This window comes from Carlito syrichta, unplaced genomic scaffold, assembly GCF_000164805.1.
Source record: "Carlito syrichta isolate Samal-C Ts95f unplaced genomic scaffold, Tarsius_syrichta-2.0.1 Scaffold303451, whole genome shotgun sequence".
NCBI lineage: Eukaryota > Metazoa > Chordata > Mammalia > Primates > Tarsiidae > Carlito > Carlito syrichta.
In genome coordinates, this window is record NW_007247547.1 from 6,668 (window position 1) to 19,048 (window position 12,381).

The following is a 12,381-nucleotide window of genomic DNA, read 5'->3' on the forward strand; positions in this document are numbered from 1 at the left end:
GACAGAGAGTAAAACTTCTCCCTTTCTCATTTTTGTGTTCTATTCAGGCCTTGATGAATTACCCTACTGGAGAAGGCAATCTGCTTTATTCTATGTATTCAAATGTTGATCTCTTTTGGAAACCTTCTCACAAACAAAACCTGTGTTTAACCAGTTTAGTTTGATATCTGAAACAATGTTTAACCTAATATCTGGGCAGCCTGTGAACAAGTCAAGTTGGCACATAAAATTAACCATCGCATGTTTTCCCTTTGTCAACTTGGCACCCATAACCATACTGGATCTCCAAATAAAGACAACAACATTATAATTCCACCAAACATGATACAACTGTGCTGCATAAAGCCAGAAACATACTAACCCCTTCCTCAGAAAAGAAGATAAAGTTCTTGAGTGATGTTTTCTCTTTTCCTTGATATTGCATAGCTTAAATACTATAGTGTACAATTCAGAACACTTAAAAACTGTGATATAAAGTCAATACATCTTATGTTAAGAGAATAAGAGAGGAAGGAAAACAAAGATATTTGCTATTCACATATGCACAAAGTTACTCATTACAAAATAAGGAGGATATACTCATGAAACTTACAATCTTCATCTGTAACTGCTCATATGGTCATAATAATTACATCTACTTTCATCCATTCTGTATTCTCTTTGTCTTCAGCATATATGTATTCTTTTTGTCTTCAGCATATATTTCTGCTGGTTGTTTACCTGGTAGGGTGACCCAAACCTACATTGCTGAAAAATCTGGGTAATTAATAATCCTGACTGGAATGGGTTATTGTAGTTTTCCATTGACCATAATCACAGGGCATGGAATACTTAGAGTACCCCTAAGTGATCTCCTGGACTCCATACATACTCTTCCATAACTCAACTGTGGACTAGTAGTCCAAGTTTTCCTTGTTAGTCAGGATCATTTACACTACCCCCTCCCCTTTTTTTTCTTTTTTGCCTGTTGATTTAGAGGCATGGAGTCCAAAGTGGCTAGGTGGCAGTCTTAACATTTAGTTTAATGGAATTGTCGTTGTGTCTCCTGTTGGAAACATTCCTATCTCTGGAACTAAGACCTCAAGGGCAGTAGAGCATATGTCTATAGTAAAAGGAAATAAAAATTTGCTAATGAGTCACTGGGCACATTGGTTAGTGGTATCAGTCCCATTTTTACCCCTTGTTTCTTTGATCTGTGAATTTTGACTATGGGAGAAACAGCATTATATACTGAATGCTGATTCAGACCATACAACACCTGGAGAACCTTGCCCTTATCTGTGCTGTAACTAAGTTTTCAAAAGGCCATTCCATTATTCTGTAGAAGCCATCATTTCGGCTTTGTGGGGAACAGGGTAAGACTGGTGAATTCCATGAACATGTGTCCATTGCCATACTTATTTTGCTATAAAGTGAGTCCTTTGATCAGAAGCAATGGCTGTATAGAATACCATGATAGATAAGACATTCTAAAAGTCCACGGATGGCAGTTCTGGCAGAAACATTTCTTAGGAAAGGCAATTTGCACTCAGAGTATCTGATCCAGTAACTAAACATTGCTTTTTCATGATGGAAGTGGTCCAATATAATCAACTTGTAACTAGGCAGTTGCCTGGCCTGTGGAATGGTGCTATCTCAGGGTCGTCTCAGTGTCAATATCTGCTGTTGGCATACTAGGCACTCAACAATGGCCATAGCCAAGTCAATATTGGTGAGGAGATGTTCATGTTGCTAAGCCCAGGTAAAGCCTCCATCTCTACCACAATGGCCCTAGCTCATGGGCCCACTGGACAACGATAGTGGTAGCTGGGGTAAAAGGTTGACTGGTATCCACTGAATGGTTCATTTTATCCACTTGATTATTAAAATCCTTCTCTGCTGAGGTCAGTCATCCTTTGATGAGCATTCACATGGGACAGAAATATCTTCGCATTTTTTGCTCATTTAGAGGGATCTATCCATATACCTTCTCCCCAGATTTTCTTATCACCCTTTTTCAATCATGTTCTATTCATGCCTCTGACTATCCAACCAAGCTGTTGGTTGACCACAGCCCACAAATCAATGTATAATTGCACATCTGACCAATTTTCCTTCAAAGCAAAGCGAACAAGCAGATACACTGCTTGAAGTTCTGCCAGTTGGGAGGATTTTTCTTCACCACTGTCCTTCAAGGTTGTCCCAGGAAGAAGCTGTAGTGCTGCAGATGTCCACTTTCAGGTTTTACCCACATATTATGCAGAACCACAGATTTCTGTCTTCTCTTTCTTTGACAACAAATCATAGCAAACTCTCCGTGAGGCCATAGAAGCAGGCTGGAAAAAAAAAGACAATGTAGCAGCAGTGGGGCTCATGGGCACTTCCTCATGAAACCTATTGTGCCATCAAGAGCTATTCGGTCCTAATTATGTATACACCATTTTCATTTGATGATAGAGAGCTACTGTGCAAACCCAACTTTATGGTTTGGTGGGTGAGATAGCATCCAATTCATGATGGGCATGTCAGTTCACGTGGCAACATGGTGGCCTGTGGTTAAGCATTCAGTCTCTCCTAATAAGCATTCAGTCTCTCCTAAGGCCTGCTAGCAGACCAAGAGCAATTTCTCAACAGCAGAGATATTATCTGCATAGGATGGCAGGACATTGCCTTCTAAAATCCTAAGAGTCTGTGCTGCAATTCACCATAAGTGCCTGCCAAAAACTTCAAACAGCATCTCTTCTGCCAATGACATTTCAAGCATCATTGGATTTGCTGGATTGTATGACTCATGCAATAAAGCAGCTCACACAGCAGCCTGGACCTGTTACAGAGCCCTCTCTTGTTCTGGGCACCACTCAAAATAAACAGCCTTTCAGGTCACTCAGTAAATGGACCAGAGTAACACACTCAGATGAAGAGTATGTTGCCTCCAAACTCCAAATAGACCCACTAGACATTATGCCTCTTTCTTGGTTGAGGAGAGGCAAAATGAAACAACTTATCTTTTATCTTAGAAGGAATATATCAACATACCCCACACCACTGGATGTCTATACATTTTACCAAGGTAAAAGGCCCCTGAATTTTAGTCAGATTTATTTCCCACTCTCTGACACTAAAAAGTCTCATCAGTAAGTCTAGAGTCACTACTTTCTGCTCAGTAGTTCCAATTAGTATGTCATCAATGTAATGGAATAGTGTGATATCTTGTGGAAGTGAAAAGTGATCAAGATCCCTGTGAACTAAGTTATAATAAAGGACTAGAAAGCTGATATGACCCTGAGACAGGACAGTGAAGGTGTATTGCTGGACTTGCCAGCTGAAAGCAAACTGCTTCTGGTGATCTTTGTTAACAAGTATTGAGAAAAAGCAAGCAGGCTTGGTGGCTCAGCCTGTAATCCCACGCTTTGGGAGGCTGAGGTGAGTGGATTGCCTGAACCCACAGGTTCGAGACCCGCCTGAGCAACTTGGTGAGACCTCATCTCTACAGTAAATCAAAAAAATTAGCCGGGCATGGTAGCGCGTGCCTGTCGTTCCAGCTACTTGGAAGGCTGAGGCGGAAGGATCACCGGAGCCCAGCAGGTCGAGGTTGCAGTGGCCGGGAGCAGTCACTGCACTCCAGTCTGGGTGACAGAGTGAGACTCCAACTCAAAAAAAAAAAAAATTTGCCAGATCAATAGCTGTGTGCCAGGTATCAGGAGATGTGCTAATTTTCTCAAGCAATGAAACCACATCTGATAGAGCAGCTACAATTGTAGTTACCACTTGTTTAAGCTTATGATAATTCACTGTCATTCTTTAATATCTGTTCGGCCAAGTAAGCAAATTGAATGGGGATATAATGGGATTCCCCACCCCTGTACTTTCAAGTCCTTGATAGTTGTACTAATCTTTGAAATCTCTTAAGGAGTATGACTTTTGGTTTACTAATTTCCTAAATAAAGGCAGTTCTAGTGGCTTCCACTTGAACTTTTCCACCACAATAGCCCTCACTCCACAGATAAGGAAACCAATGTTGAGGACTGTGTTAACTGCTGGGTATGTCTATTCCAGTTATGCATTCTGGAACTGAGGAAATAACCACAAGATGGGTTTGAGAACCTGGGTCTGCTGTGAGACAGAGCCGAGCTAAAATTCTATTGATCACCTAACTCCATAAGCCCTTACTCTGGTGGACCACAGTGACATTTTGGGTTTCCTGGAGTCAATTCCAGTTCAGAACTGGTGTCTAATAGTTCCCAAAACATCTGATTATTTCATTTTCCCCAAGGTACAGTTATCCTGGTTAAAATTTACAGATCACTTTGGAGAAAGATTAACAGTATAAATTCGGGTAATAAACAAGGGTTCTTCCTCAAGGCAATCCAGCCTCCCCTTTATTCAAGGAGTCCTGAATCTATATGCTGACTCAAGTCTGAGAATTGATTGAGAGACTGTGACTCTGTTTTTATGGTTCAGGTTAAACTTTTGCTCACTTGACCTAGAATTTTTTTTGCTTACAAAGACCAGGTAAGAATTTAGTAGTCTTCTGAGGCCAGATGCAGTAGCTCATGCCTGTAATCCCAGCACTTTGGGAAGCCAAGGTGAGAAGATTGCTTGAGCCCAGTAGTTTGAGACCAGCCTGGACAATGTAGCAAGACCTCACCTCTACAACAAATCAAAATTAAAATTAAAAAATTAGCCAGGTATAGTGGCATGCCCCTGTAGTCTCAACTACTTGAGAGGCTGGGAGGGAAAATTGTTTGAGCCCAGGAGCTGGAGGTTGAGGTAACTGTGAACATGATGATGCCCTTCAGTCTAGGCCACAAAGTGAGACCCTGACAAAAAAAAAAGAAAGAAAATAAAAGAAGAAAGAGAAAGAAAGAAAAGAAATGCAAGAATTTCACTTCAAGGAACACCATAATCAGCTAACCTACACTACACAATTGCAGAAGTCAGACTATTCTGATAGTTGCTTTTACCCTGCTACCCTTTATGGTAACCAGGGCCACCTAGCTTTTGGCAATTTAGTGCTATTACTTAGCCTTGGCCCCTGCAACCCTGACATCCAATTACTCCCATTACTTTTAGATTTCTCAGTTCAGTAACTGCAGTCACCGCTCCCCCACCCCCAACCCCCGTGAGGTCTGGTCTACAGAGAAGAGCAATCACAGAGCTCTTCAACAGAGCTTTTCAAGGATGCTGGGACTCCCCTCATAAATGAATTTCTCAAAGTCATTATGAAATATATCTGACAAAGGCCTAACATCTAGGATCTACAAGGAACTCAAATGTGCTGAAAAGAAAAAAACAAACAGCCCCATTACAAAGTGAGTAAGAGGTTTTTTGAAGTGTAGCACAGTCCTCATGGATCATCCTTTGATCCTTATCTTTAGGGACCTGCTGGGACTTGAGATTGGATATAGCTCTAGAGGCAAAGAACATGGATGAGGGTGGAGTTGAAGGCGGCAGGTCCTCAGGAGAATTAACATTATCTTGCATGTCAGCTGCTACAGAGGGTGGTGGGGAGGTGGAGAAGAAGATAACCACTGGGGATAGGAAACCCACTTCCACTGGAAAAGAAGACTCAGAATTTAAGAGCTCCGTGTCCCAAACTTTATCAGGGTCTTCCTGGACACTCCCACCCCAGCTTACTGGATCCCATTCTTTTCATATCAATGTCTTCACTTTAATAATAGATACTCTGTGAAGCTGAGTTCAACTTACATTGTAATTCAACCGATGATGGGATGCGATTCTGCATTTGATATTAAGCAACCTCAGTCCTACAAATACAAGAGATAAGGATCTCCTTCAGGGCACACATAGAAGCTTTTATGTCATGTATGCAATGTTTGAGCTGCATTACACCCTCACAGACATACCCATGTACCAGTCAATTTTGCACACAAAACTAGCAATTGCACCTTTCTAAAGCCACCTAGCTGGCAAATTTGGGAACACAGATTTGCAATCAGAAAGTCAATTTCCAAGAACATGTTTTAGCCACTAAATTGGAACATGCAGGGATTATACATATAGTATCCTCAAGAATTACACAGAGCAAAAATACTTTTACCACTTCATTTTTCTCACCAAAAATAAGTAAATCTACTCTCTCAAATATGAATAGCGGCTTCTTTCTGTGTCACTAAAAATTCCATTATGCCAACGATAGATTTCAGAGGTCCCCCTCCTGGGAGGACGTCAAATGGCAGAGGGACCTTGAGCTCCATCTAAAGCAGCACTTCTCATTTAAAGCATATTGACAAATGGGTGTGTCCAGATATAATTTATCTAATTTGTTGGTAACAATAATAAATGGCCAAGATTCCCTAGTGATATAATTTTTACCATGTAAGTTAGCACTGTATAAAAGTTAGTCCTATTATAATGCATTAATATACATAATATTTTCTTATTTTCCAATATGTTCTTTTGAGTTCTAAAGAAAGATATAAAATAAAAGCTAATAGGATTGAGGTGACCCTGAATATGTTCATATGTGAATATCACTATTTCAGAACATTAAAATATAGTCTTTGAAAATTATTGATATAATGATTAGAAGGTAGTAAACAAAACAAGTATTTAATTCCCCAAGTGTGACTTTTAAAGAATTCTCTTTAAATATAAATTATGCAGTCATTTATCATTTTATCAAAATAGATATTCTGTTTTAGTACCATTTACTCTCCATATGGTCGAGATCACAAAGTTAGAATTCATTTCATTCAAGTATGGTGGTTTCCAACTTTTTGGAACAGTGGATTGGTTTTGCAAATGAGATATATTAAGAAATTAAAATATCCATAATAGATTTTAAAGAAAAATAGAAAAGAAGGAGAAAAGTTCTGAAGCCAGGATGGGGGATCTGGGGAGGAGGATGGTTAGAAAGAACTAGAGAGTGACCATCCAGAGAGCCACTCACTTCGTTCTGCTATTTAGGCAGCTCCTTTGGCAACTTTTAGAGCTCTGTAGAACACAATGTGAAAGGGATTATCCAATATAATTTAGCACAATTTAGGTAGCAATTATTATAACCATTTCAAAATACTGCAAGTATAGTAAAGCTGTAGGTCTAATCAATAGTTTAAATAAATTTTGCTTCAAAATGTGACACTATGTAATATTCATATACATATCATTAAATGCCTCATCTCATTTTATGTGTTGAACTTTAATTTTTTGATTTTCAAGGGATTCCACAGCATCCTGAGGCACTTAAATCATGTCCTTGCTTGTGGTTAATAATCATCTCTTGACCATATCTGCCAAAAATGAAAATGTAGTTTTTGCCATAAAAAACAGAAGTAAATTATATGCAATGAACTTTTAAATACTTATCGTTCTCTGGCACAACACTTAATTAAAGATGGAAAATTTTACTCTTTTAAACCATAATTTGGAATTATTTTTGAGTGATGGTCTATTTCTTTTGATTTTCTCTTATTTTCTGATAAACAGAGTGACTGTAATAAATCCTGATCCTGCCGTTGTCTGGGTATTTAGTAGCTATGTATTTGTTTTCTTTGATGGCAACACACATTAATATTTATAACCATTTTCCTTTGCAGCATCTCCCAGATGGCTCTGCGCCCAGTGCACATGTTGAATTTTATCTTTTACCATATCCCAGTGAAGTTCGTAGGAGGAAAACAAAATCTGTTCCAAAATGTACAGACCCCACTTACAATGAAATTGTAAGTATGATTCATGTCTTGTTCAGTCATTTTGTATTTTTCTAACCATTTTTCAGTTTAACAACCGAATATGGAGAATTTGCAGTAATTGGCAGCATTATTCCATAAAGGAAAGATATTTCCCAAAATAGTCACAGTATGGTGATCACTGTTCTTGGTGCTGTGGGCACTGGAAAATACAGATACTGCTTTCAAAGCTTTTATGAACCAATTTTCAAAGTGTGGTTATCCTCCAGCAAGAGCCCAAGACTTGCTTTGCATACTAACATTATTCCTGACTTCATCTTTGTTTTCTCTAACCTTATTCTCCTTTACCTGGGTTTGCTTATAATTTTATCATAAGATACCCTAGGTAAAACAGTAAATCTCATAAAATATCTTTTGGAAAACTAAAAACATAAACAAATACAGTTAAAGTTAATTTATATTATAAATAACTGATTTACTTGTAGTGTACAATTTGCACAGCCAATCCTCCAGCATCTTTCTAAGGCAAACGCCAACCTTTACTCTTGATTTCATGCTTTCCACTTCCTCTGTACCTTGCTCAGTTGATTTTTTGGTCTCATTTTCTTAAGCCTGTCTCATCCATTGGATCCTCCACTGAGAAATCTTAAAACACAAAAACAAAAACTCCTCAACTCAGTCTTTCTAAGCAAAATTTTTCCCTCCCTATCATCTTTAAAATTTTGCAAAATTAACTCACATAACCTCATTCACTTCAGCCTTCCTTTTTCATCCTTTAATTTTGTACAGTGTGGATTCTGACCTTTATTAACAGTGCTTTGTTTCAGTAGCATCAGCGAAGTCTTAATTGCTGAATCTAAAGAGCCCTCAGGCTCTCTTGTCCAGACCATTTACACAGCAGTACTGTTGACCAAACCCTGTTTCTTGAAACCAAATCGTTCTTTTGCTTCTAAGTTATGCCTTTGCTTAATTTTCTTCGATCTTATTCTAACTTCTCTCTCATTTTCTTTCACTGCCATCCTTGCTCTTAAAATATTGCTTGCTGGAGTTTCATGGTCTGCCCTCATCTCCTCTTCAAATATACACTCTCAGAATTATCTTGTGTATTCACAATTTTTATTTGTGACCTATATGTAGGCTGCATTTGAATTTATTCTTCAAGCCCTGACTTCTTTCTCAAGCTTTTGATCAGCACTTCTACCTGCATACTGGAATACTCCATCTGGAATGTCTCCTAGGCACTTTTAGACCAGGCTTTCCTCTTCTGTTTACCATCTCAAAAGATATCTTCTAATGACATCTCCCTCCTCACTCGTATGTCCAATTAATCACCAAATTTTGTCTTTCCTACTTGTGCAGCTACCTGCCTTTTAAATTCATCTCCTTTTTTGTTTCATTGCTCCTTCTCTGAGGTCCTTGTCACTTTGGCTATTGTAATAGCCACCTATCTACCTCCTGTCCTGTGTTTTTTTTAAATTAATCTTTCACATTTTTCCTAAGATGTCTTTAAGAATAATCATATTAATTATTTCCCTTTCAAAGTTTCCTCCATGCCCATCAAATAATGTTCTATATTTTATACATGGCGTCCATACCCCTTAAAACTTGACTCAGTGATTTCACTGGACTCAACTGTCTCTTGGAGCAATATTATTCTCAAGTTGTCTTCATTTTATTTTATTTTTGAAGTAATTGTAGAATTACATGCAGTTGTAAAAAATAATACAAAGAGAGACTCAACTGAGTTAAACTACTCCAGAGATGTCTACAATGAAGTTTCTTCTATTGATACTAGTCCTTATAGGCCACAGCCTCTAGAGCTCTTCCCCAAATCAACTCTACAAACGCGAACAAAAATGATGTGCTGTTTGCTCAAATGTACTTGGAAACCTTTTATGACCTTAAAATGGAGAGACATCCAATGACAAAAATGAAAGCCTGTGGGAACTTGGTGGAAAAAAAACTCCAGGAAATGCCACAGTTCTTGGGGCTAAAAGTGACTGGGCAACTGAACACATTGACCCTGGAGGTGATACACACACCTCGATGTGGGTTGCCTGATGTGCCTCAGTTCATGACGTTTCCAGAGAGACCAGTGTGGAATAAGCTTCATATCATCTACAGAATCAATAATTATATTTCTGACTACATCATCCAGAAAAACTTTTCAAGTATGGAGTAATCTGACCCTCCTGAAATTCAGGAAGATTAACACAGAAGAGGCTGACATTATGACAGGTTTTGTACATGGAGCTCAGAGAGACATCAGCTTTTGATGGCAGAAGTGGAGTCATCATCCACACTTTTGGACCTGGCTCTGCTATTGGAGGTGATGTACATTTTAATGGGGCCAAAATCTGGACTAAAAGTTCCAAAGGCAAAACTTGATCCTCATTGCTGTTCATGAGCTTGATCATTCTTTGGATCATGACCATTCCAAAGATCCAAAGGCCATAATGTTTCTCACCTACTGTTATGTTGACCCCAACACATTTCACCTCTCTGCTGAGGACATACATGACATTCAGTCCCTCTATGGAGACCCAGAAGAACACCAACACAAGCCAAAACTGACAGTTTAAAACCAACTATCTGTGACCCCAATTTGAGTTTTGATCCTGTCACTACAGTGGGAGATAAAATATTTTTCTTTCAAGACAGGTTCTTCTAGTGGAAGTTTTATGGAAGACCAAAGACCAATGTTAGTTTAATTTCTTCCTTATGGCCAACTTTGCCATCTGGCATTCAAGCTGCTTATGAAATTAAAGTCAGAAATTAAGTTTTTCTTTTTAAAGATGACAAATACTGGTTAATTAGCCATTTAAGACCACAACCAAATTATCCCAAGGCATACATTCTCTGGGTTTCCTCGACTCTTTGAAAAAAAGTTGTGCAGCTATTTTTAATTCACTTTATCATAAGGCCTACTTCTTTGTAGATGACCAGGATTGGAAGCATGATGAGAAGAGCCAATCCATGGACCCTGATTATCCCAAATTGATTACCAAGTACTTCTTAGGAAGTAGACAGTCTTCTATTTTTTTTAACTTTTAATTTTTTTATTTTAAAGATGTGGGGTACAATTCAGGGTTATGTATACAAATGTGCATTAATCAGGTACCCTTGTTGATGAGGTCTGCCCCCACTTCCCCAAGCAGATTCCCACTACTGCCAATCTCGCCTCCCAACCCCGTCACTGCAGTTTCCCACTACTGCCAATCCTTTTCTTATAGTATTTGTTTGTTTTGTTTTGTTTTGTTTTATCAATATTTTTATTTTGATATTGTGGGATACAGTTAAGGGTTAGGTATACAAATATGCTTCATTCAGGCCCCGTTGTTGATAGCAGGTGTCTCCCCATCCCCAGACAGATGTTTACTACCATTATTCCCATCCCCCACATAGTTTCCCACAACTGTCAGTCATTTTCTTATGGTAGTGTGTTGGATGAGCAAGGTCCACTATATGAGTGAGAATAGGTGATACTCAGATCTTTGTTTCTGTGAGAGGTCATGAACCAACCCCCAAAACAAAAGAAAGACAATAAGCCAAGTGGAAGAACAACTCTATAAGAACTCTATGATAAGGATGAACTCTCACATTTCAATAATTAGCCTGAATGTGAATGGACTAAATGCACCACTGAAAAGACATAGAATGGCAAAATGGATAAAATATCACCAGGCAACAATATACTGCCTTCAAGAGACCCATCTCACTAGAAAGGACATGCACAGACTCAAAGTAAGAGGATGGAAAACAAATTTTTCAGGCAAATGGAACACAAAAGAAAGGAGGAGTCGTGATCCTAATTTCAGACAAAATACCATTTAAGCTATCAAAAATTTAAAAAGATACAGAGGGCCACTACATAATGATAAAAGGTTCACTCCATCAACAAGAAATATCTATCCTAAACATATAGGCACCTAACATAGGTGCACCAACTTTTATAAAGCAACTTCTAGGAAAACTAAAGAAAGATATTGACTCTAACACCATCATAACTGGGGACTTTAATACCCCACTCACAACCCTCAACAGATCATCGGGACAAAAAATCAGCAATGAGATCCGGAACCTCAATGTGACTTTGGACCAAATGGACTAAATTGATACCTACAGAACACTCCATCCAAAGACCAGAGAATACACATTCTACTTATCACTGCATGGAACGTATTCCAAGATTGACCACATAATTGGCCATAAATCAAGCATAAGCAAATTTAAAAGGACCAAAATTCTACCATGTACCTTCTTGGACCACAGTGGAATAAAAATAAACATTAGCACCCCTCAAAACCCACAAAGACATGGTCACTAAACAGCATGATGCTAAACAACTTCTGGGTCAATGATGAAATCAAAACAGAGATCAAAAGATACCTGGAAACAAATGAAAATGAAGAAACATCTTACCAAATCTCTGGGATGCCTTAAAAGCTGTAGTAAGAGGGGAATGTATATCCCTACAAACACACATGAAGAAAATGGAAGGAGCACAAATTAACAGCCTAACAAGCCACCTAAGGAAGCTGGAAAAGCAAGACCACAAAAACCCTAATTTCAGCAGAAGAATCCAGATTACCAAAATAAAAGCCCAAATCCAGGACATAGAAGACAAAAAGACAATACAAAAAAATCAATGAAACAAAAAGCTGGTTCTTCAAAAGGATAAACAAGATTGATGGTCCCCTAGCTAGACTGACCAAGAAAAAGAAAGAAAGAAACCCAAATAAGCACAATC

The 12,381-nt window shown here is 38.5% G+C and overlaps 1 protein-coding gene across 1 annotated transcript in view; it reads left to right on the forward strand.

Moving 5' to 3' along the window:
- Positions 1-7,538: 7,538 nt before the first annotated feature.
- Positions 7,539-12,381, forward strand: part of LOC110595685 (phosphatidylinositol 4-phosphate 3-kinase C2 domain-containing subunit gamma-like) — a gene marked incomplete at its 5' end in the record, with an annotated part of 16,424 nt that continues 11,581 nt past the window's right edge. Inside the window, one exon of the mRNA XM_021712618.1 lies at positions 7,539-7,664. Within this exon, the coding sequence (XP_021568293.1) occupies positions 7,539-7,664 (126 nt within the window). The remainder of the gene's footprint in view (positions 7,665-12,381) is intronic.